We start from the raw sequence: 22,386 nt of genomic DNA on the forward strand, positions 1-22,386 counted from the left end.
ATAGGAATGAAGGGGGGTGAATCGAAGCTAAGATTTTACCGTTTCGAGAGATCCGATTCAGATTCAGATTGAGGTGGCCTTGAACAATTCCTTGCATGTTAGAAAAGAAAGTTTGGAAAATTTCGTTGATTCTCTCTTTTCTCATCTATCCTTTAACATGAATCTTAACATAAATATACAGCCAAGATATATATAAGGGATGGTCGATCCAGATGGTATAGACAAGTTGCGGAGTTGCATTTCCCTCTAGCGTATTCACACAGCAACCACAACAAAGAAAGGTTAATTTACGGCTTCCTGTTTCAGATTGGCATGCAGTTCTTCACTGACCAGATTGCAAAGTATAGCATATAGGCTTGAGTTGATGTGAAGTACGTCAGTACGTGATCCAGCTCAAGTGCCACGTATTTGAATGAGGCCGTACTTCACACTCACACTCTTTCATGATCGGTTGTCTGAAACGGCGCCAGGCAAAAACACAAATTCATGAGTAGATCGAGTGACTCATACAACGTCCGTGAAGAAAATTTCCAGACATTTTTCTGTCATGAAGAATAATTTACATGATTTACCTCAACTTCTACTACCCACAGTTAATATATAGGAGAGAGAAAAAATTTCACCATTGGCGCAGATCTGGCTATTTCATTATTTGTACTGTGGTAGTGGAAGTGAGAAGTGACAACACTGCAGAAGAATTTCTCATGGAGGTAGGTCAAGCATACTAAAATACTATGATGTTCAACACACATGAAAGTTAAACGCACAACAACAACTGAGCATATAGGTAATCGCAAAAAGAAAAACCTACTCCCTCTGACCCCAGATATAAGGCCATTTCGACTTGCGCAAAAGAATTAAAATAAAGGGTACAATAACACTAAGTTGGGTGACAAGTTTACTATATTAATTAACAGAGTGCATTTAAGTAGACACATACATGAAAAAATAAAGCAAAAATATACATCAGAGTTGTAGATGAACTTATTTGGTGAATTAGAAGTCTAAATGTGTTATAATATAGGCCTATATAATAAGCTATATATTTAGATACTTAACCTAAACTAGGCTCATGATGGCATAAGCCTTCAGTCCATTTGTGATAGGAAGTTTAGTCTATATTGCTCATGCACGTAAAATAGGTCCTTCCTCCCCCATGTAAGCAGATGAGGGGTTCTCAAGTGGTCTTCTATGTGATTATTACAATAAGTAGAGGAGGGGTTCCCAAGTTATCAATAAAGTGGAGCGGTATCGAACTACATTTTGTGTCTTCTATGTGATGTTCTTTTAATTTTTTGTTTGATTAGTGCGCGGTAACGTGATTATTACAATAAAATAGATTTATATTTGGAATCAAAATGAGTAAGCACAGTTGTAGGGTAAGTACTGGAGCTGGCAATGGGTTAGGTCAGGTCCGGTGGAGTAAAATCATGCTCAACTCGAAACTCGACAATCCCAACCCGCCCCATACCTGAATGACTAATTGGGTGAAAACTCAAACCTGAACCCAAACCTGTTGGGAGCCCGTCAGATTTCGGGCGACCGTCAGGTTATCCTATGTGCACGTGGCATTTGCCAGGCGGCGGCGGCGGCGGCGGGGCTGGATAGCGATGGTGGGGCGGGGTAGCAGCAGCTAGGCGATGACAATCGGGCAATGTGGCGGGCAGTGGCAGTTAGGCGTCAACGGCGAGGCAGGGCGACGACAGACAGATGGATTTGCGGCCGAAGGATGCCGGGCAGCGGGGAGGCGATGGTGTGGCGAGGAGGCTAGGCTACAGCGGCGAGGCGGTGGGGAGGCCGAGCGATAGTGGGTTGATAGATCTACAGCCGGAGGAGGTCGGATGGCGGGGGGAGGACATGTTGTGGCAGTCGGGTGGTGGTGGCTACGGGGAGGACGGGCGGTGCTAGCTGTGTGGCGAGGGGGGGGGGGGCGACAACCAGTAGCCTGATGTGGCTGAGCATGGGAGGCGACGGTGCATGCGTTCATGAATGTGTGCAGTGGGCCATGAGAGTTAGGTTAGGCCTCTGTGGTCACAACAAACTTGTGGACTAGGAATGGATTTCGAGCTAACCGTGGACATCTACGGGTGAAACTGAAAATCCGAGTCCGACCCATCCTATTTCGGTACCCGACCTGCTAGATCCCTAAGCGAAAATTTAGATCTGTATCTAAACTCGTCAGGTGCAGAACCCGTGGGTATTCAGACCCACATCCAATTGCCACCCTAGTAAGTTTGCACTCTATTACTACTGTAAGTAATTAAATAGGAGAAGGGTTAGTAGAAGTGATTAATAATTAAGTCAAGCATCATCAGCAAGCTGTTCATGTGGCCGTACCCGTAGTACGAATGCGATGCTGCTCGAGGAACATTGTCAGGTGGGCTCCAGCGGTGTGGTCGCAGCTAGTGGGCCATCCTATGGCTCGATATCTTTGCGATGGACCACGGCCGGTGTCATCTCGAAACAGCATGCAAATTAAATGGAGTACCTACACCTGCAGTAGCTACAGCGTAAGCCGTAAGAACATTTTACAACCAACCAATTGCCAAATCTCCTGGCCTGGCTACCTATACAGATTATATTCATGCAGCATGCATGCATGGGGACGATCTGAATCTGATGATCGTGGCCAGGCCTGCATCATCTGCATTCGCGTGTTGACATCTGACATGTTTGGTGAAATTAACACGACCTGGAAACTACCAGCTGCAGAGAATCCTATGTCATCCATGCTCGTCGCCACGCCGTTCTGTGTAAATATCGCACATCTCTCTCTCTCTCTCTCTGGTTGCTGGTTGGAGGGCACATTGATGCGATGACTAGCGAACAAAAGATTAGCTAGCTGACCTGTTAAACCTTGCCACCAATGGCAGTATACTGTCGCTTGTCAGGGGTCCATGGCTCAATGTACGTACCCTTGTTCATAAATTCTGCCATGCGTCGTCTTTGGACCAGATCAATTCGCGGAACCGATTAAGCAACAAAAATGCAGCTCCTCCATACACAAAATGCTGCTGGTTGGTACGGGGTACTTGGTACTACCGCCTTCCGACTTCCGAGACCTGAAAACTCTTTCGAAATTCTCATACGTTCCAAATACGCTCTATTTCTACACGTGACATCTGGATGAACTTGACTAAAAAAAGTTTCCATAATTCATGTGATTTTTGGAAAGAAATCCATAGACCCGTAGGTCGTTTAATTTTATCGCACGCTCATAGGTAGGTGATATTTGCTCAGAGTAGCCACAGTATGCCAACACGACGCACTGAGACATGATATGGTTCGCTTGCTGCAACCTGCATGCGAACTAGAACAAATAAAGCCTCGCCGCACCGGTCTCCATGATCACAGCATGCATGCAGGTTCGGAGCTCTCGCGCTAGAGGTAGGCACGCACCTGCCTCAAGCATCCGGTGTGATGCGACATTTAAGGTCGTACTTAAAAAAACTTTATTAACTCTTATTATTATATTAAAATATGTATAAAAATCTATTCTCGATCTTTGCATATATATCAGAGATGTACACGGATAGAACAAAAAATACAACAAAGACACTAAGACAAAATAAAGTAGGGCCGAACGTTATTATACGTTGGTTTGAATGCGGAGTCTAGATTTTACTTACTTCTTCCGTTTCATAATATTTATTCACACCCACTATTACGTACAAACCAAGAAATACTGAAATCGAGTGAAATAATGCAGTAAGATGACCACGCCACCCCTAATTAATGTAAGGATAAGAGCAAGTAACCCACCAGTGTTGGAGTAAATGCATGCATGCACTAAGAGCATAGTAAAAAAATAGATCATAAAGCATCATTAGTTACCGTAATTGACAAATAATTAGAGACATATACTTTCGAGATTATAGACAAACATTACGAAACGGAGAGAGTAATTGATAAAGATCCTACTTAATTTGTACTTTTCAGTGAGCTAATTAGCCAAGGTTAGATGCAGCAGATCCTGTTAAGTCCTACTCTAATCTCTCTCGCTGCCCATGATCCCAGCCAGCGCCCGGCCACTAATGAAAAGCGGACGGCCGGCATCCATGCCTGCATGAATTAAATGTACCAACGGGGAAAGCATCATGATTTGGGTGGGAGCATGGACATGTGGCCTACTTATTGGCTCCGCGACATGCTTAGGTAAACAAAGCAAAAGGGAATTTGCACGCAATAATGCATGCCTTGCCTTGTTAACTTTTTTGACAAAACATCCCATTTGAGTCTCAAGCTCTATGTAATTCTCACTTCATCCATCTATGTGAGACGCATTTTAAAATAAAAAAGTCTTTAAAACATATTTTGATATTTAATTTCTCTTACGATATATTGTCAATGACTACAAAATTAACATCATATGCACTTTGAAATACAAATATACTGGTACAATTTTTGTAAGGTAAACAATTATATAGTTTGATTAATTGTTGATCAAATCTTAAAAAGTTTGACTTTTTCAAATAAAAATATGTCTTAAATAAATGGCTGGAGGGAGTAGAACTCTATCGATAATTCGCATAGTCAGCTAATTCTGAAAGAAACGAATGAGAACCTGCATTATACTATGAAATTGCAAATTAAGGATTTGCATGGGGCAGCATGTGCACACGATTGTCAATAAACACTCACCTCTAATACCGAATCCTAAACCCAAAACTCAAACCACGATGAGCCACGTCGTCTGTTTGACTAGAGCCGTTAGATCATATACAATACGGATCTTGGAGCATACGATAGCAAAGGAGCTGTGCTGGCGGTTGTGGCTGCCTAGCGTGCGTGAGGCCCTTGGGTGAGCTCGGGTGGCCAGGGCCAGGACGCGTGGGCTAAGAGAACGTGGGCCTGCAGAGCTCGGTCGAGGGCAGCAGAGCGGTAGCAGCATGTGGCCTGACCGCGTGGGAGCGCACAAGTGAAGCGCTAGCAGTGGCAGGAGCAAATTCGTGAGGCTTTTGTTGCCTACGTGAGTTCTCTGGAAGAAGCAGTCATCGCTACGGTGTTATGTGTCGCACAGCTACACCCGGAGAAGAGGAAGCGCGGTATATAGGATAAGGCAAGGCAGACAGTAAAGATGGTTAAATGGGCCGTGTTTATTGGATCGGCCCGAGGCACGGAACTGTAGGCACGGCCCAGGCACGGTCCGGTCCGAGCCGAGATGGGCCGGGCCGGCACGGCACGAGGCCACGGGCCGTGCCTGGGCTGAGCGCGCGGCACGGCGGGCCGGCACGGGCCCGGCCCGGCCCACGGGCGGCACGGGCACGGCACGGCCCGGCACGGCCCGGCTCAAGCACGGTTGGCCCAGGAGGCATGGCCGGGCTGGGCCAGCACGGCACGCGGCGGCCCATCACGACACGGCCGGCCCGGCACGGCACGGCCCACCGTGCCGGCTCGGCACGCGGCGGCCCACGGCACGGTCGGGCCGGCACGGCCCACCGCGGGGGGCACGGCCCGGCCGGCACGTGGGGCACGATGGGCCGGCGGGGGCACGCGGGTTAACGGGTTAAACGGGCCGGCCCGTTTAACCCGTTAACCCGATATTTTTGAATTTTATAGCCGTTTTGTGACCGTTTGAGCTCCAAAAATTCGAAAAAAATTGTAAAAATCACCATTTTTCACCTATAAATAGAGGAGCACCTTGCCCTTCCATTCCACACCAGCAACACCATTTTCTCTCTTGTTTTCTCCTCTCATTCTTGTCTCAAAGTTCGTGAGAATTAGCGATAATTTGACAAAATTAGTTTGAATTGTTGCAAAAAAATCCGAGCAATTCCAAAATCGTCATCCTGCTGATTTGCTATCTTGAAGTTGAAGAAATCTTGGTGATTTTTTTGCATCGTTGTTGAGTCTTATTTTATTATTAGTTTTATTATTTGATTATTTCTAACTCTGAATATTTGCAATTTTTGTAGTGTCATTCGACATTGATCATGGATGCCGGTGATCATGATACATCCTTAGATCATGATTTTTTTTTTCTCCAAGGACTCACAGGGGACTACGGCCCCTTTGATACTAGTGCTGCAGGTGATGATGGACCCGACGGTGAACCTCCGGTTGGTTCACATCCAGATCTAGGTGATGCAGCAGGAGTGCCATCGTCAGGCTCTACAAGTGCGCACACATTAGCAAGCAGCGGGTCTAAAAGATCAAGAGCCGGTACTTCCGAAGTTTGGCAAGACTTTGAAAGGATCTACAAAGAGGAAGATGGGGTAAGTGTCAGGTATGCTAAGTGTTATATTTGTAAAAATGAATTATCTGCAAAGCCCTCGGGTGGAACGGGGCACTTGAAGAGGCACGCCATAAGTTGCAAGCGAAAGAGTGGAGCAGCCATGAAGCAGACGGTGTTGCAGTACAACCCCGACGGCTCTGTTCATCATTGGGAGTACGACTCTGCCAATGCTCGAAAAGAGCTATGTCGCTTCATTGCAAGAGCGGATCTACCACTCAATATCGGTGAGTCTGCTGCATTTGAAGATTACATTAAGCAAGCTCATAATCCTAGGTTCACGCATGTTTCTAGACAGACAACTAGTAGGGATATGGTAAAATACTACAATACGTGTCGTAGCAAACTTAAAGAAATGTTGCAAACATGTACATTTTCAGTTGCTTTGACCTCGGACATATGGGCAGGTAGGGCTAGAGAGGATTATCTTAGTGTGGTTGCTCATTTTGTTAATAATGATTGGGAATTAGAAAAGAGAATAATAGGTTTTCGCTTGATTGACAACGCGCATACCGGTGAAAATATTGCTGAAAAAATATCTCAAGTAGTTGCAGACTTTGGCCTCACGAATAAAATATTTTCTATCACTTTAGATAATACCGGTGCAAATTTTAGAGCAATGGATATTCTTACTCCGTTGTTTAATACTTATGCTAAATCTTTCTTGTTACATCAACGTTGTGCTTGTCATATTATCAATCTTATAGTAAAATCCGGTTTGAAGAGGTTATCGCGATACTTAGAAGATTTTTGTACTGCAATATCTTTTGTGAACTCCTCTAACCAACAAATTGCAGCATATAAACAGTATTGTGTTGCAATGGGTGTGCGTCCACGTAAGTTTGCTCTGGACATACCGGTGAGATAGAACTCTACTTTCTTGATGCTTAAAAATATTATATCATATAAGAGCACATTTGGTGTGTTTATTCATACACATTACCATCAGCATGGGGGTCAAACTTTACTCACGGAAGCGCATTGGTATGTTGCTGAAAGGATACTGGAGTTTCTTGAATTTTTTTATGATTCAACTGTGAGTTTATCAGGAGTTTATTATCCAACATCTTGTTTAGTAGTGCATAATATTGTTGAAATTGCTACTCATTTAAACAACTATGAAAATAACAATCTTTTAAGAGATTGTGTAGTTCCTATGAAATCTAAATTCTTAAAGTATTGGAAAGAAATTCCTTTGTTATACGCTTTTGCCTTTATTTTAGATCCTAGAGCTAAAATTGCAACTTTCTGTAGAGTTCTCGCAATTCTAGGTGATGCTCTTGGCCATGATTATTCTAATTATTATACTAATGTTCGTTCTAAGTTATTCGAAGTTTATAGTAAATATGAAACAAAGTATGGCGGAGTTCGCCTGCAACGACCTCCACTAGCACCCACAACAAGTAAGAAGACGACAACGTGGGGAAAAATATTTGGTGCAGGTTCTTCATCAAGAAGTTCAGACTCTTCGTCACAATCGTCTACGGGCACCGGAATTCCAACATCCGGAGGGGAGCTAACTACCTTCATCGACAATGACGTTATCAGCCACGAACAAGAAAACTTCAACATACTGCAATGGTGGCATGAGCACAAGACGAATTATCCAGTCCTTTCACTGTTAGCGCGAGATTTGTTAACGGTTCCTGTATCTACAGTTTCTTCTGAGGCTGCCTTCAGTCTTACAGGAAGGATAATCGAAGAGAGAAGAACAAATCTGTCAAGTGAGATGGTTGAAATACTCACTATAGTAAAGGATTGGGAACAAGCTGAAGCACGAATGCAACACACTGCAGAAAATACTGAGCTTGAAGAATCATTCCAAAATTTGTATCTAGATGCTGATGAGAACGTGTAATTTTAAATTTTCTGAGCTAGGTTGTACTCTTTTTTCCTTTGCTAGAAAGGTTTTTAATGAGGCAACCTATCAATAAAGCTCATTTCTAGAATTAATCATGTGCCCCTATTATTTCTAAGTTTTTTTAATTCATGTTTTTTGTTTATTTTTTTAAAATACCCCCCGCGGCCCCAACCCACCTACCTCTCCTCTCATCGTGGCCTATAAATACCATCTACTCCATCTCAAACTCGATGTATTCTCATTGCCCACCCTGCCCACCCATCTCTCTTTTCCTATTTGCTAGCCAAGTAGCCAGTATTCACTTCACATCAAGAAACTAATTCCATATTTCAATTTATGGATCAAGATGCCGAGAACTCAGGTGCATGGTCCCAAGTGTGGCAACATTTTGAAAAGGTCTTCAAAGAAATTAATGGGGAACAGGTAAGATTTGCTAAGTGTAATATATGCAGTATAGAAATAGGTGCCAGATCTTCACATGGAACGGGACACTTGAGGAAGCATATTAAAAATTGCAAGCAAAATTCTGGGGTTTCTAATGAAACAATGTAATTTTCGGAGCATAATCATTGGTTGTACTCTTTTTTCGTTCTAGTAGAAAGGTTTTTAACGAGGCAACCAATCAATAAAGATGTTATGTATTTATTTTCCATATTTTTTTATTGTTTTTTGGATTTTTTTAGCTATTATTTTTGATTTTTTCCTATTTTTTTGCGTGCTGACGGGCCCACCGTGCCGGCCGGGCCCGTCGTGCCTTCCCGTGCCGACCTGGCCCGTCGTGCCTCCACCGTGCCGGTCGGGCCCGTCGTGCCAAACGGGCCTATCGTGCCTCCACCGTGCCGAACGGGCCCATCGTGCCGGCCGGGCCCATCGTGCCGACCGTGCCGTGGGCCGGCCCGACACGGCACGGTGACAGTTGGGCCGTGCCGTGGGCCGACGGCTCGGCACGCGGGCCGGCACGGCACGGCCCGTAACAGTAAATGGGCCAATCGGGCCGTGCCGAGATGGGCCCGTGCCGGGCCGGCCCGATTGGCCCATTTGGCCATCTTTAGCAGACAGTAGCATATGTAAGCTTTGGATATCGCAATCGGACGGGAAAAAAAAGTCCTTCATTCTTTCAATCACCGCATTCGATTGAGGTAAGATGGCTGCGTTCTTTCAATCCTGCCTCAGGATCTTTGTTTTCTTTCCTCTCTGCTCCTCCCCGCCGCTGCGCTCTGCCCAACCACCACCAGCAGCCCGGCTGCGCCGCTTCCAGCTGTGGTGCCCTCTCTCTCTCTCTCTCTCTCCTGCAGCCATGCGCGCGTAGCCGCCCGCGCTGCTCCCGCCTCGACTCGGCCGCTCTCCGCGTCGTGTCGTGCCACAGGGAAAAAAATTATCACCGATAGAGATGCTGATAAACCTGATTTTCCCGTTTACCGGTGGGGCCCAATTTTTTTTTTGATGCCGGCCAAAATTTTCAGATTTTTTTAATTGTCACCGGCTCACACCGCGCATACAATTTCAGCCCAGCCCACAACACGCCTCCACTCCACTCTCCACCAACCCTGGCTCTCTCAATCCCCAATTCCCCAATCTCCACCCGGCTCTGTTAGACCGGCCACCGGCATCGCCGCTCAGCTTTTGCCTTGGTTGCCTGGCTGCCGGCCGTCAATCCGTCCTCCTCGTCCCGTTCATGAGCTCGCAGGTGGCTTGCCGGCTTCTGCGGCGCGCACGACGCGCCGTGCGTGGTCGAGGCCGAGTGCCCCTGCGCCGGACTCCCGAGCGGTGAGCGGAGGCGAGCTCTGGGCGAGTCGGCGCCGAGCTAGCACCGCTGCGAGCGGGACGGCGAGCGGCGCGCGGCGGCGACTGCGTGCGGGATGGTGACTCGGCGCTGCTAGCGAGACGGCGAGCGAGACGGCGGCGCGGTGCTGCTGGCGAGACGGTGAGCTCGGGCGGGGCGGCGCTGCTGGCGACTGGCGAGACAGCGAGTAGGCAGGGCGGGCGCAGGGCTGCGCTGCTCACTGCTCAGTGGCCAGCGCTCAGCGCTCTCTTCTCAGCGCGACAGCGCCCAGCGCTCTCTACTCAGTGCCAAGCCCGTGCACCGGTGACGTGCTCTCTGGTCTCTGCTTGCTGCTGAGCCCCTCTGCTCTTTGCTCTGTGCTGCTTTGCTGCACTCGGCCATTGGAGGAGTCTCTAGTGTGTTGCGATGGTCATAGAAGGTGAGGGAGGGGTGGATCGAGGCAAGGGTGTCGCCGGCGCATCATCCACCAGTGGTGCTGCTGGTAGGAGTACGGCAATAGACGGCGCTGTTGAGGTGGTCACTCAAGGAGGTAGTAACCTGTTATTAGCACTTGCAATGTATTGATTGTATTCATGAACAACAAGCACTTAAATATGTTTTGGCTCATTGATCATTTGATGGATATAAGGATGACAAAGGTAGACAGATATAACCATTCACATTTGTTTGGTAACTATGTTCCTATTTTATGTGCATATCATCATATTTGTTAGCGGCTATATTATCTCTTTTATATGCATATCATCATATTTGTTAGCGGCTATATTATCTCTTTTATATGCATATCATCATATTTGTTAGCGGCTATATTATCTCTTACACATATGTTCCTATTCTTGTATGGTACTGTAGGGAGACGAGTGAAATTAATGGGAAACATTGAGAACCCTTGGAGCCATGGTGAGCCTCTTGGCAATGACTTTAGCTGCAATTATTGCCCTGCTCGTATTAAGGGTGGAGGTATGAGCCGTCTCAGGGAGCATTTGGGTGGATTGTCTGGGAATGTGGCGTCCTGCAAAAATATGCCTCTTAATGTTAAGGCATTAATGACGGATGAAGTGGCAATCCAGAGAGTAAGGAGGAAACGAAACAAGGACCTTCGTCTCTATGTTGAAAAGGAGGTTATGCAAGCAAACAGAGATTTTGGTACTTTTGGCAGGGCAAGAATTCCTCCTGATGAAGCTGGGCAGATTGAGATGGCGGTGAGAGAGTCATTGAGGGAACATGCCAACACTTCGCCTTTTGGTAAGACTACTGGAAGTGGGTCTGCTAGTTGTTCAGCTAATCAACAAAGTACACTTGACAGGTAAAGGCTTGCATAATTGAGAAATTGATGTTGAATGCAATAGTACTAGTGTATTTACTTTTGTTTTTTTGTGCATGATTGTACAGGTTCTACTGAAGTCGAAGTGTTTCACAAGCTTCCTTTGACATAGATTTGGCACGCAGCAAGGCACAAGCGCAGCCTCGGGTGGACATTATGCTCATGGGGGATGGCAAAGAGAAGCTTGGGAAAGCTTTGGCCAAGTGGTTTCATGCCAATGATATTCCAGGACGGAAAGCAGACTGTCCATACTTTCGATCAGCTATTAAATTAGCCCAACAACTTGGAGAAGGAGTGCACATTCCTAATGGAAGAGAAATAGATGGCCCATTTCTGGATATGAACTATGAAGACATGGAGGCTCACATGGTTGAATTCAAGGATGAATGGGATGACTATGGAGTTACCATCATGTGTGATTCATGGACAGGTATATACTTGTATAATTGAGGAAATAAAATTGAATGCAATTGTATTTATGCACTTCTGTTTTTTTTGCATGATTGTACAGGTCCTACCATGATGTGCATTATTAATTTTATGATCTTTTGCAATGGACGCATGTTCTTCCACAAGTCTATAAATGCAACTGGTTCTATCCAGAATGTTGTGAGGAGATTGGGGCTAAGGTTGTCGTTTAGATTGTCACAGATAATGGCTCCAACTACAAGAAAGCATGTCGGCAGCTCATTGCTCAGTATCCACATATTACTTGGCAGCCATGTGCATCTCATACTATCAATTTGATGTTGAAGGACATAGGATGTTTTCCAGAGGTCACGGAAGTCGTGGACAGTGCAAAGCGAATTTGTAGATTCTTTTATAACCATAACAGGTAAATACTTGTATACTTGAGAAATTGGTGTTGAATACAATTGTACTTGTGTGTTTACTTTGGTTTTTCGTTTTCAGGCTGCATGCTATGATGAGGGAGCAGATTGGTGGAGAGTTAGTTCGGTGGAATGCCACCAGGTTTGGTACAGTTTTCATCTTCCTTGAAAGTTTCTGGGACAGGCAAGATAAGTTTAAAGCATGGATGGTGTCTGGTGAGTGGACCAACAGTGCGTGGAGGGATGAAGAGGACCATGAATTCACATATGATTGTTTGACAAATAGAAGATGGTGGAGTGACATGGAATTGGTGTTGAAAGCTGTCACACCAATATACTATGTACTTCGCTTTGCTGATCAGCAGAAAAGTGCATCTATATCTGGATTCCTTCCAAAGATGTTGAAAGTCATAGATGGCATACATGCTACATTAAGCAATAAGGAAGAGCTCCGTGATAGGATAATGGAAGTAATCAACACGAGACTTCGATATCTTCTCAATGAAACACTCATGGCTGCAGGTAAGGTCTAAAATAAAATTTATTCATGCATTATATTGGTCAAAGCTACAATATTTCTCAACTTGAATATTGCTGAAGTTGTTTCTTTTTCTAGCTGCTGCACTTGATCCCGAAGCACTATATAGGTCAAAGCTTGTGAAAAAATCATCTTCCAGACACGCCGTCACACTAGCCCTCAAGAAGATTGCAAGCTCATCTTCGAAGGCATCTATTGCAATTGATCAATTTGCTTTCTTTAGTGCAAAGAGAGGGTTATTTGGAGGAGAGGAGGCTCGACGATCAGCACTTTTTGGCCGTACGAGTGCAGGTTTTGTTTTGTTTGCAGCTTTTTAATGGTGTCATTGCAAGTTTTTTTTATTACTTTTCTTGTTGTGATAATTGTTTTGTCATTTATTGTAGCTGATTGGTGGGATTCATATGGAGGAGAGCACAAAGAACAACAAAAGCTTGCACGGCATATTGTTTCACAATGCATGTCCTCTAGTGGGTGTGAGCGAAACTGGAGCACATTTGCTATGGTTCATACCAAGTTGAGAAATCGGTTGGGTTACGATAAGCTCCATAAGTTGGTTTATGTCCACTACAATTTGAAGTTGCACATCCAACATTTCGAAACTAACATGCAAAGCTTCCAAGAAATACAAGGCTCTAAAGAAAGGGAGTACGATCCTTGTAGCATCATGATGGATGTTGCCATGTATGATGAAGGCAATCCAATCATGGATTGGTTGTGCAACTCTAGGAGTGAGTCTGCACCTATTCTTGATGAATATATTGACAACGAGCCTGAATCCCTAAGCCCAAGTAGATTTCTTATAGAAGAGTTAGGAATGGATGAAGAAGAAGTGGCCATATTTAAGAGGAAGCTTGATTTTGGTAGAAAGGGTGGTAAGAAGAAAGGGAAGGTACGATTGGAGGAAGATGAAGAAGGTATTGCGGACGGTTTGAGTTGGATTCTTCACAAGGTAGTCCAACTTATGCTGAATCAGGGGATAACAGTTCAGATGATGATGCAGGTTGTGGTACAAATGATAACTCAATTGCATATGTCGTATTTAAATTCAAATTGATACCTATATTACTTATATTTAAATTTGTAGTGCTACACGTGAGCAACCAATCCCTATCCATCCAAGATCAACAAGGCAAAAGAAACTCTCTATCAAGGGCCACTATCTTAAAAAGGTTTGACAAACCTCTTGTCCTCGTATCTACATATTGAATTTCTATTTTCTTTTGAATCGTTTCCTTCCAAATTTGAGTATATGTCACTATTTGTAGTGATCCAAGCCGCCAAGGAGTATGGACGAAGTTAGTGATCAGCTCTGAGTATGTCACCATGTTGTCCTTTTGGTTTATGTGCTTGTAATATGTGAGACTATGGAGTAATGGCTAATTTAGTGAGAAGATATTGAGCCTATGTGGTCCTGTTTTGGTTTATATGCTTGTAATATTTGAGACTACGGACTGATATTTATGTTGTGTATTTTTGTTCAAACTTGTAGTATTTGGAACTACGCAAGTGTCACTTGCAATCCACAGACTATGGATTGATACTAATGTTTCCTACTTTTTTTCAAATATATTCTATTTGAGACTATGTCAGTTGTTATGTTTAAATCTAATGGACTATGCATGTGGAAGGACATGATCTTATATGATGTTTTGTGCACTTATCAAATGTAACATATTGAATGTGTGATATGGAAGTGTGATATTATCTCATTTATATATTATTAAGCGTTATTTTCTATGTCAAATGGTTTGGATACAATATATGTGATTTTTTAGAAAAATTGAGCTATTTTTTTCAAATTTTGTCCGAAATTTTTTGTCTATCGCCGATAGAATTCCAATAAATCCGATAATCCTGTTTACCGCTAACCTCCGATATTTTTTTTATCGATAAATTTTTCCTTGCGTGCCACTATGTTCTGCGCTCAAACAGCGCCACTCCATGCCGCCGAGACAGCAACTCCGCTGGTACCAAGCTGTGCCACTGTCGTGGACCCTGCTACCGCTGCCGCGCTCTGCGCCCCGCCATGGCTCGCCCCGAGCACAGCCGAGCAGCGCTGAGGAGCAGTGGCGCGGAGGAGCAACGCTGAGGTATTAGCGACCTAGCTAGAGTATCCATTCTAAAGAATTTGGTGTCGATTACAGTACATCCTAGGATTTTGCATGGTGAAAGTGATGAATTCAATAATTTTTGCAGCATTTTCTTTTACCACTTGGTTCCTAGCCCTTCCACTTAATCCCGACAATGGCTGCCATCTCCTCTTTGTTTGAAATCATGTGCATTTGTATAAGATAATATTGCTACTTAAAAGTTAATCACGGAAATGTATTCTTTTTCAGAGTAAAATCATCAATAAGAAGATAATCACAGGAGTGGCACAAAGAAAAGAGGGCAAGTTAAAGGTACGATCTATCTCTTTCATGTCACACCATGAGAGATAAAATTAGTCCAGCATTCATATCTGGCCACAGCAAAAATATGGAATATTATTCATTAAAGACAACATTAGTACAACATTTTATTTAATCTCATCAAATAGGCAGATGCAATCACAGAGACAGATATTTGTTAGTGCATAGTTCTACTAAACTGGCAATTTCTATATATCTAATAGGTGATTGTTAGTTGATATTTTGAAGTCAGCTGTTACTAGAGTCACATATACTTAATCTTTCCTGAAATAGTGGTATATCTTTTGCTGATCATTGAGTTTTCTCTATTGAAAAACAAGAGAAGATTTAATAACACAGTCAGAGATTATCTGACACGACACAAGTGAATATAATTGGTTCCTTTCTAACTGTACATAGAAATTTAATCTATTAACCTAATGACCTTACCTGATATATTGTGTTCTATAGGATTTTGTCTAGCCCCTGCAAGCTAAATTATGTCTGTTCCTATCTTATTCACGGTTTTTATCCTCATGAAACCATTTACCTTGCTTTCAAATTTATGAGTTGTGAAGAGTTAGTACTGATTATAGTTCTATGAATTATGATTCTATCTTGTGTGTTAGTGTGTACTCTGTACTGGTATGATAATAATAATATGGACTTTATGGTATTGATAGTTCAATTTATCTGTTATATTCCTGTGTGGTGGTACATTTTTCATCCATAAACAATAATCATGGTTCTATTATGTGTCTTTATATAATGACTGATGTATTACTTTGTTTTTTCTTTGGTATCACTGTCAATAAACGTCTGCATCCATCTACAAAAGATTTGGGTGATGTCTTGTACTCTTGTATACTTATTACAACTAGTCTAAAGCTATCATCTCTACTGAGATAGCAATAATATATCTTCTACTATTGTACACTTATTTCTTTAATTTCTGAAATCTTTTTTAAATTACAAATAAAGAAAAAGGAAGAAGTAACAACTCGTAGAAATAAAAAGGTATGTATGTATGACGTATTGGATTACATTATTGTCACTGTTTATTCAACTATCACAGTATCAATTAATCACTGATCTGCTGCAAAGAACATTGAAATCAAATGGAATAGAATTTGCATCATTCCTAACTAAATATTTGGAAAATGGTAGCCTGTTAATATATCCTGAGGTTGATTACTATCCCTCTGGAAAAATCATCTTCCTATGGAGAAATGCAAGTAGCAACCATGTTGTTAAAAAAAACATATAGCATTGGAAACAATACAAATGCTCCAAATGATAGCAACTGATGCTCTAAATTTTAGTAAAAAACTAATATGTAGTAACAACTATGCTGATATGCACAAGTACTGGTCCTTTTCTATCTAAGTTTGCTAACTTTTCACGTTGGTTGTAATTTTCTTTGAATATAGATTATTTGTTTATGTATTATCTCTTTAAGCTAATTGTACTAACTTTAGGTTTGCATATACATATATACAAATGTAAAGAAATAGCACCAAAAACTACCAAAAGAAAACATAAGCTAATCAGGTGCAAGGTGACAACAATAATAGTACAGAAAAAGACAACCAAACAAAAAAAACACAAAATCAAATGTACAAAGAAAACGAAGGTCTATACAAGTGGTAGATAATGTTATTTTAAATAATGAGTACAATATTAGTACATTGAAAGAAAATAGACTAAAAATCATAAAATAACAAATGAAACGAAATGCAAGCAATTAGATCCTCACGATATCGGTAACCTTCAAATATCTTTGAAACAAATAGTGCTTAGACTTAGAAAAAAAACATACATACCTATCCTTATCTTGTGGAATGATATATTTTTCCACCTGAGTACATTCAATACCTGAAAGAAATATACAAGAAAAGATCATACTTCAGTACACCAGACTATATATGTAAATACTATGATGCTATATTTTGGTTTGAAGAACGTAATAAATGGGAGAGCAAAGGAGGTAATAAATATAGTATATTTCTAATTGCTGCAAATATGGTAAGATATGTATACCTCCGTTCCAAGAACCACCAGCATTTCTAGCTAAATTACTTGACTATAATGGAGATAGTCATTCCAAACATTTTCTACAAAAGATACGACAATACAACAACCTATTTGCTTTTACATCTATGGAAGGTAATATCGATAAATCAATAAATAAAGGTGAAGGCCCTTATGTTTTTCGTGTAAATGATCAAATACATCATCGTATAGGTTCACTATTACCCAAACCATGCACAATTCCAAAATTTGATGAACTCTATATCTTTGACACTCAAAATGAAATTGAAAATTGAATGCAAGCATTAAACAAAGAAGAACCCGAAGAAACCAATATTGATTTTACCATAGTTGAAGGTTTAAAGAGAATGCTTGATCAATACAACCCATTAGTAAAAACAATTCGACATGCCCATGACCTATTTGAACAACATAAGGGCATTGATTTCGGTATTCAAATAGTGGGTGCCAACAAAAGTGATCCTATACAATATGAAATGCCAAACAAAGAAGAATTAGCAATTTTAATTGTTGGTGACATCTCATCAGAGAACTACAAGAGATATGTCGTTACCGCTTATAACAAAGGGCTACAACGAATATCAATATTTCATCCTGCATACATGGTATTGTAATACCCTTTATTATTTCCATATGGAGAAAGAGGATATCAACTTGGCATACATTACCATGAAAATAAATAAAAACAATACAGATACCAATAAAAAGAACAAATGTATCAATTCATGAATTTTTCAAATACCATATGCACTATAGGAAGAATCAACCAAATTCTTATTTGTGCTATGGCCGACTATCAAAACAGGCAATCGTAGATGCACGTGCGACGGAAGATGAAGATAGGTTATTATTTATTGTTAGAAACCGAGAAAAATTAAGAGTTGCATTTATTCAAAGGATTTTTGATGCAATAGAAAAAGGATTAACTGAAGGAAATCAAATAGGAAAAGGAGTACTCCTTCCTTCTAGCCACACTGAATGTAGACGCTACATGCTTCAAAATTATCATGATGGAATAGCGATATGCCGTGCCTACAGACCATCTGATCTTTTCATAACATTCACTTGTAATCCAGTCAATCTTAGAAGGCCAACAACTTAACGATAGAGCTGATATTATAGTGTGTGTATGCCATATGAAACTACAAGAATTATTGAATGATATAAGAACAGGAGCAATCTTTGGTCCTATACAAGCAATAGTATACTCCATAGAGTTCCAAAAATGAGGACTGCCTCATGTGCATATTTTAGTTTGGTTAGATAAAGAAGGAATCGAAATAACAATAGAGATTATCAATACCTGGATATCTAGTGAGATATCTGATCCTACCATAGATCCTTTAGGGTATATACTTATATCTGAACATATGATGCATGGATCATATGGAGAGAAAAATTTAAATTGCCCATGTATGAAAAAGGAAAGGTGCTCAAAGTTTTATCCAATAGAATTCCAAGATGAAACAACCTTTATAGATAATGGCTTCACATAGTATCGTAGACGAGACACAGGTAGTTTCATATGTAGAGATAATCACAACTTAGATAATAGATGGGTGGTACTTCATAACTTATTACTGATTAAAAAATACCAAGCGCGTATAAATGTTGAATTTTGCAACAAAAGTAAGATTTTGAAGTATTTATGTAAATATGTGAATAAATGTCCTGATCGAGCAAAAATTATATTTGAACATATAAAAAATGGTCAAGACACATCAATTAATGCTGAAACAAATAAATTAATGAGATAAAAGAATACCTAGATTGTAGATATATATATATATATATATATATATATATATATATATATATATATATATATATATATATATATATATATATGAATAGGATGCCCTTTGAAGGCTACTTGGATACAAAATACACCATCATTGGCCATCAGTTGAGAGGCTTACCTCTAATAAACACAATTAGATTAAAAAACAATACCAAGTTAGAAAAAAATTATTCAAGATCCAAAGAATAAAAAAACAATGCTAACAGAGTGGTTTATTGCTAATAAGGAACATAATGATGCTAGAGAATTAACATATTATGAGTTCCCAGTTAGATAGAGATGGGATGATACAATAAGGAAATGGGTAAAGTGTTCCCATAGATTTAAAATAGGTTGACTATACTACGTAAATCCCGCTGAAGGAGAACGATTTTACTTGCGTATGCTACTAATGATAGTCAAAGGAGCCACTAGATATAATGATATAAAAACATATAAAGGAATTATATATCAAACCTTCAAAGAATCTTGTGCAGCACGAGGATGATTAAATAATGATAATGAATGGTATAACACATTTGAAGAAGCTGCAACATGGGTGACACTTGCACAACTACCAAACCTTTTTATAACAATGTTACTATTCCGCAATATTCAAGATGAGAAAAACTTCTTCGAAAAAAAACTGGAGAAAAATGGTAGAGGATATTGAGCATATGCTGACTTTAAGATATTACCCAGTTCAATATTTACCTATAGAAAATGATCTAAAAGATTTACTATTACAAGAATTACAAGAAATGCTATCAAAGAATGGAGTAAATATAGACACATTCAACCTTCCACCTAAATCAACTCAATTTAGAGAAATTAGTAGTAACCATTTAATAGAGGAAGAGATGAGCTATAACATCAATTACCTACAAGAAGAAAAAAATAAATTGTGTTCTCAATTAAACAAAGAACAAAAATAAGTTTTTCATCAGATTATTCACAGTATACTAAATAATAAACCTTTTTTTTTCATATCTAGTCATGGAGGAACTAGAAAAATATTTCTATGGAACACTATAGTTTCATACCTTAGAGCACAAAGAAAAATAGTTTTAACAGTAGCATCATCAGGAGTAGCTTCCCTATTGCTACCAAATGTGATACTAAGCGTGGAACTATGCTAGCTGAGCTACTTATTGAAACATCATTGATAATATGAGTGAGGCTCTAATGACGAATAAATAATACTTTGAAGCACTAGACATGTCATTAAAGGATATAATGAGCCAGATAGATACAATGGTTAAAGATATACCATTTGAAGGCAAAGTTGTTGTATTTGGTGGGGACCTAAAATAAATACTACCGGTAGTTAAAAATGGGTCTACATCTTATATCATAAATGCTTATTATAAAGTCATATCTTTGGAAACATGTGCAAATTATTTACCTCACAGAAAATATGTGGTTGCCAAAAAAAAAAATCTGAATAGTCTAAACTAGAATCTTCCAGCAACTGGGTTTTAAGCTTAAGAAATGAAACTTTAACACCATCATGCAATAATGATGACACAAACTGATACGTACTTCTGGTTCTAAAATCAAAGCATTAGTATACATAATATATCCTGAATTTCAATCAAAATATTTACAACCGGGTTATCTAAAAGACAGAGCAATACTAGGAACAACCAACAAAATAGTTGATGAGATAAATACTTATATGATAAAACTCGTACTAGGTGAAGATAGAGACTATTTAAGTGCAAATTCTATCTCAAAATGTTTGGATACATGCAACGATGCTTACATTTTATACCCTGTTGAGTATCTTAATATATTAAACGCCAGTAATTTTTTGCAACATAAAACTTCAGCTAAAAGTAGGAGTTCCAGTCATGCCACTAAGAAGTCTAAACCAAAGTTTGGGACTATGCAATGGTACTAGACTAATAATAACTAATTTGGGAGACAATGTCATAGAGGCGATTATAATAACAGAAACACATTGGTGAAGAAAACTTATATTCCACGCATTAATCTAACAACAAGAGGATGTCAATGGTCATTTACTTTAAACCGTCGTCGATTTCCTATAAAAGTTTGCTACTCAATAACTATAAATAAAAGCCAAAGACAAATATTGTCAAAAGTAAGAGTGTATTTAAGAAAATCTGTATTTACTCATGGGCAATTATATGTTACAGCATATCGTGTTACAAGTAAAGATGGATTGAAAATACTAATAGAGAATGATAATGGGACATGTGGATCAAGGACGCAAAATATAGTCTACAAGGAAATATTTCATCATTTCTATAAAAAAATATTATACATTCACATGTTCTTTTTTTTACAGATGAATATTAGCTTGCTTTCACAAATGCAACCAGAAAGGTACAACATATTATTTGTGCAAGAGTTTATACGGTGTGGAAATTTAGAGGAAGAAATGAAGAGAATGAGGTTAAGCATCTTGACCTTGTAATCACTTATCAAAGGGTAAATTTATAAAATATTTCGAGCTTTACAATCTAGATTACTATATTATATTACTTATTATTAGCTATTCCTATTATATTCTAAAATAATATGTTTCCTTTTACTATGACTCCATGTATGCTAAAGTTCCATCTGATACAATACCAATATTAGAATCACGCCTACAGGAAGGCCAAAACCATGCTCAACGGTTTGATTTGGCCTGCAATATGCTGATCTCTACTGATGAAGAACCTTATGGTAATATTTAATACAAACTTATTTCAACAATGTACTATTTTGCTTAAGATTTACCTAATTACCTTCATCACGTGTTTGTTTGTTCATCACGGCGACAAAGCCGGATGATACGGAGGCCCTTGTGAATGATGCACAAATCCTGACCATTGCAGTGGTGAAAAATCCCTTGCACTTTCCTGTACATGTGACTTTCTTAATGAATTATTTGTTGTTGTGATAACTTAACTGTATGACAATTCATATGTATAGCCTGATCCCCTAAGTTGTTGTATTAAGTGCTAGTGACTAGCATGTGGTCTTTAAGAATTGTGTGCCAAACGCTTGCAATGTAACAATTCATGAATTTAATGTTTGCAGCTCATTCAATTCATGTCTTATTCAGCTCTTGTGGAGTACAACTTACAGGATTAAAAATGCTAAACCATTTTAGTTTTGCAAGATTAAATATACATATTACCATGCTGCCATGGCAGATCATCTTCTTTTGTTTGTCATAGTTTATGTTATTCTGTAGCTTCTTTTTAGTTTCTAGCTATTTTTTCAATTCACGCTCACCTCTTTTATTATTAAAGGCTCCACCTTGTAAAATCATCTACCTATTTTGAGTATTCTCTTAGATGCTGGTGTTGATCTAGATGCAAGAGTATACACTATACCTTTATTACCTGAGTAACAATCTTAGTTGTATCAAGCTACTATCGCATTGGACATTCTGCAGATTCTATGTTTTGGTAGAGAAAAGCTTGTCCACAGATATGAAATAAAATGGATTTCTAGTGTGCATTTTCAAGATAATTGCTATTGGTTAAGTCCATCTGTATATATACATAACCATGCTGTGAAATTTTTTATGTGGATTTAACCTGATGTTGATTTTGTCTAAAGATTTCAGACAAGGT

At 40.1% G+C, this 22,386-nt stretch overlaps 3 protein-coding genes across 3 annotated transcripts; all 3 read left to right on the forward strand.

The window, feature by feature from the left end:
* Positions 1-5,973: 5,973 nt before the first annotated feature.
* On the forward strand, positions 5,974-8,167 carry LOC133918471 (zinc finger BED domain-containing protein DAYSLEEPER-like). Its single transcript, XM_062362359.1, has 2 exons — positions 5,974-6,459; positions 7,675-8,167. The coding sequence occupies exons 1-2, from the start codon at positions 6,336-6,338 to the stop codon at positions 8,088-8,090; spliced, it is 540 nt and encodes a 179-aa protein (XP_062218343.1). The 5' UTR covers positions 5,974-6,335; the 3' UTR covers positions 8,091-8,167.
* A 3,107-nt stretch (positions 8,168-11,274) lies between these two features.
* LOC133917342 (uncharacterized) lies at positions 11,275-11,947 on the forward strand. The gene is made up of 2 exons (XM_062361245.1): positions 11,275-11,630; positions 11,712-11,947. The coding sequence occupies exons 1-2, from the start codon at positions 11,357-11,359 to the stop codon at positions 11,945-11,947; spliced, it is 510 nt and encodes a 169-aa protein (XP_062217229.1). The 5' UTR covers positions 11,275-11,356.
* On the forward strand, positions 11,835-13,664 carry LOC133917347 (uncharacterized). The gene is made up of 5 exons (XM_062361253.1): positions 11,835-12,035; positions 12,113-12,552; positions 12,647-12,859; positions 12,952-13,568; positions 13,653-13,664. The coding sequence occupies exons 1-5, from the start codon at positions 11,947-11,949 to the stop codon at positions 13,662-13,664; spliced, it is 1,371 nt and encodes a 456-aa protein (XP_062217237.1). The 5' UTR covers positions 11,835-11,946.
* The last annotated feature ends 8,722 nt before the right edge of the window (positions 13,665-22,386 follow it).

This window comes from Phragmites australis, chromosome 5 (assembly GCF_958298935.1).
Source record: "Phragmites australis chromosome 5, lpPhrAust1.1, whole genome shotgun sequence".
NCBI classification, from domain to species: Eukaryota; Viridiplantae; Streptophyta; class Magnoliopsida; order Poales; family Poaceae; genus Phragmites; species Phragmites australis.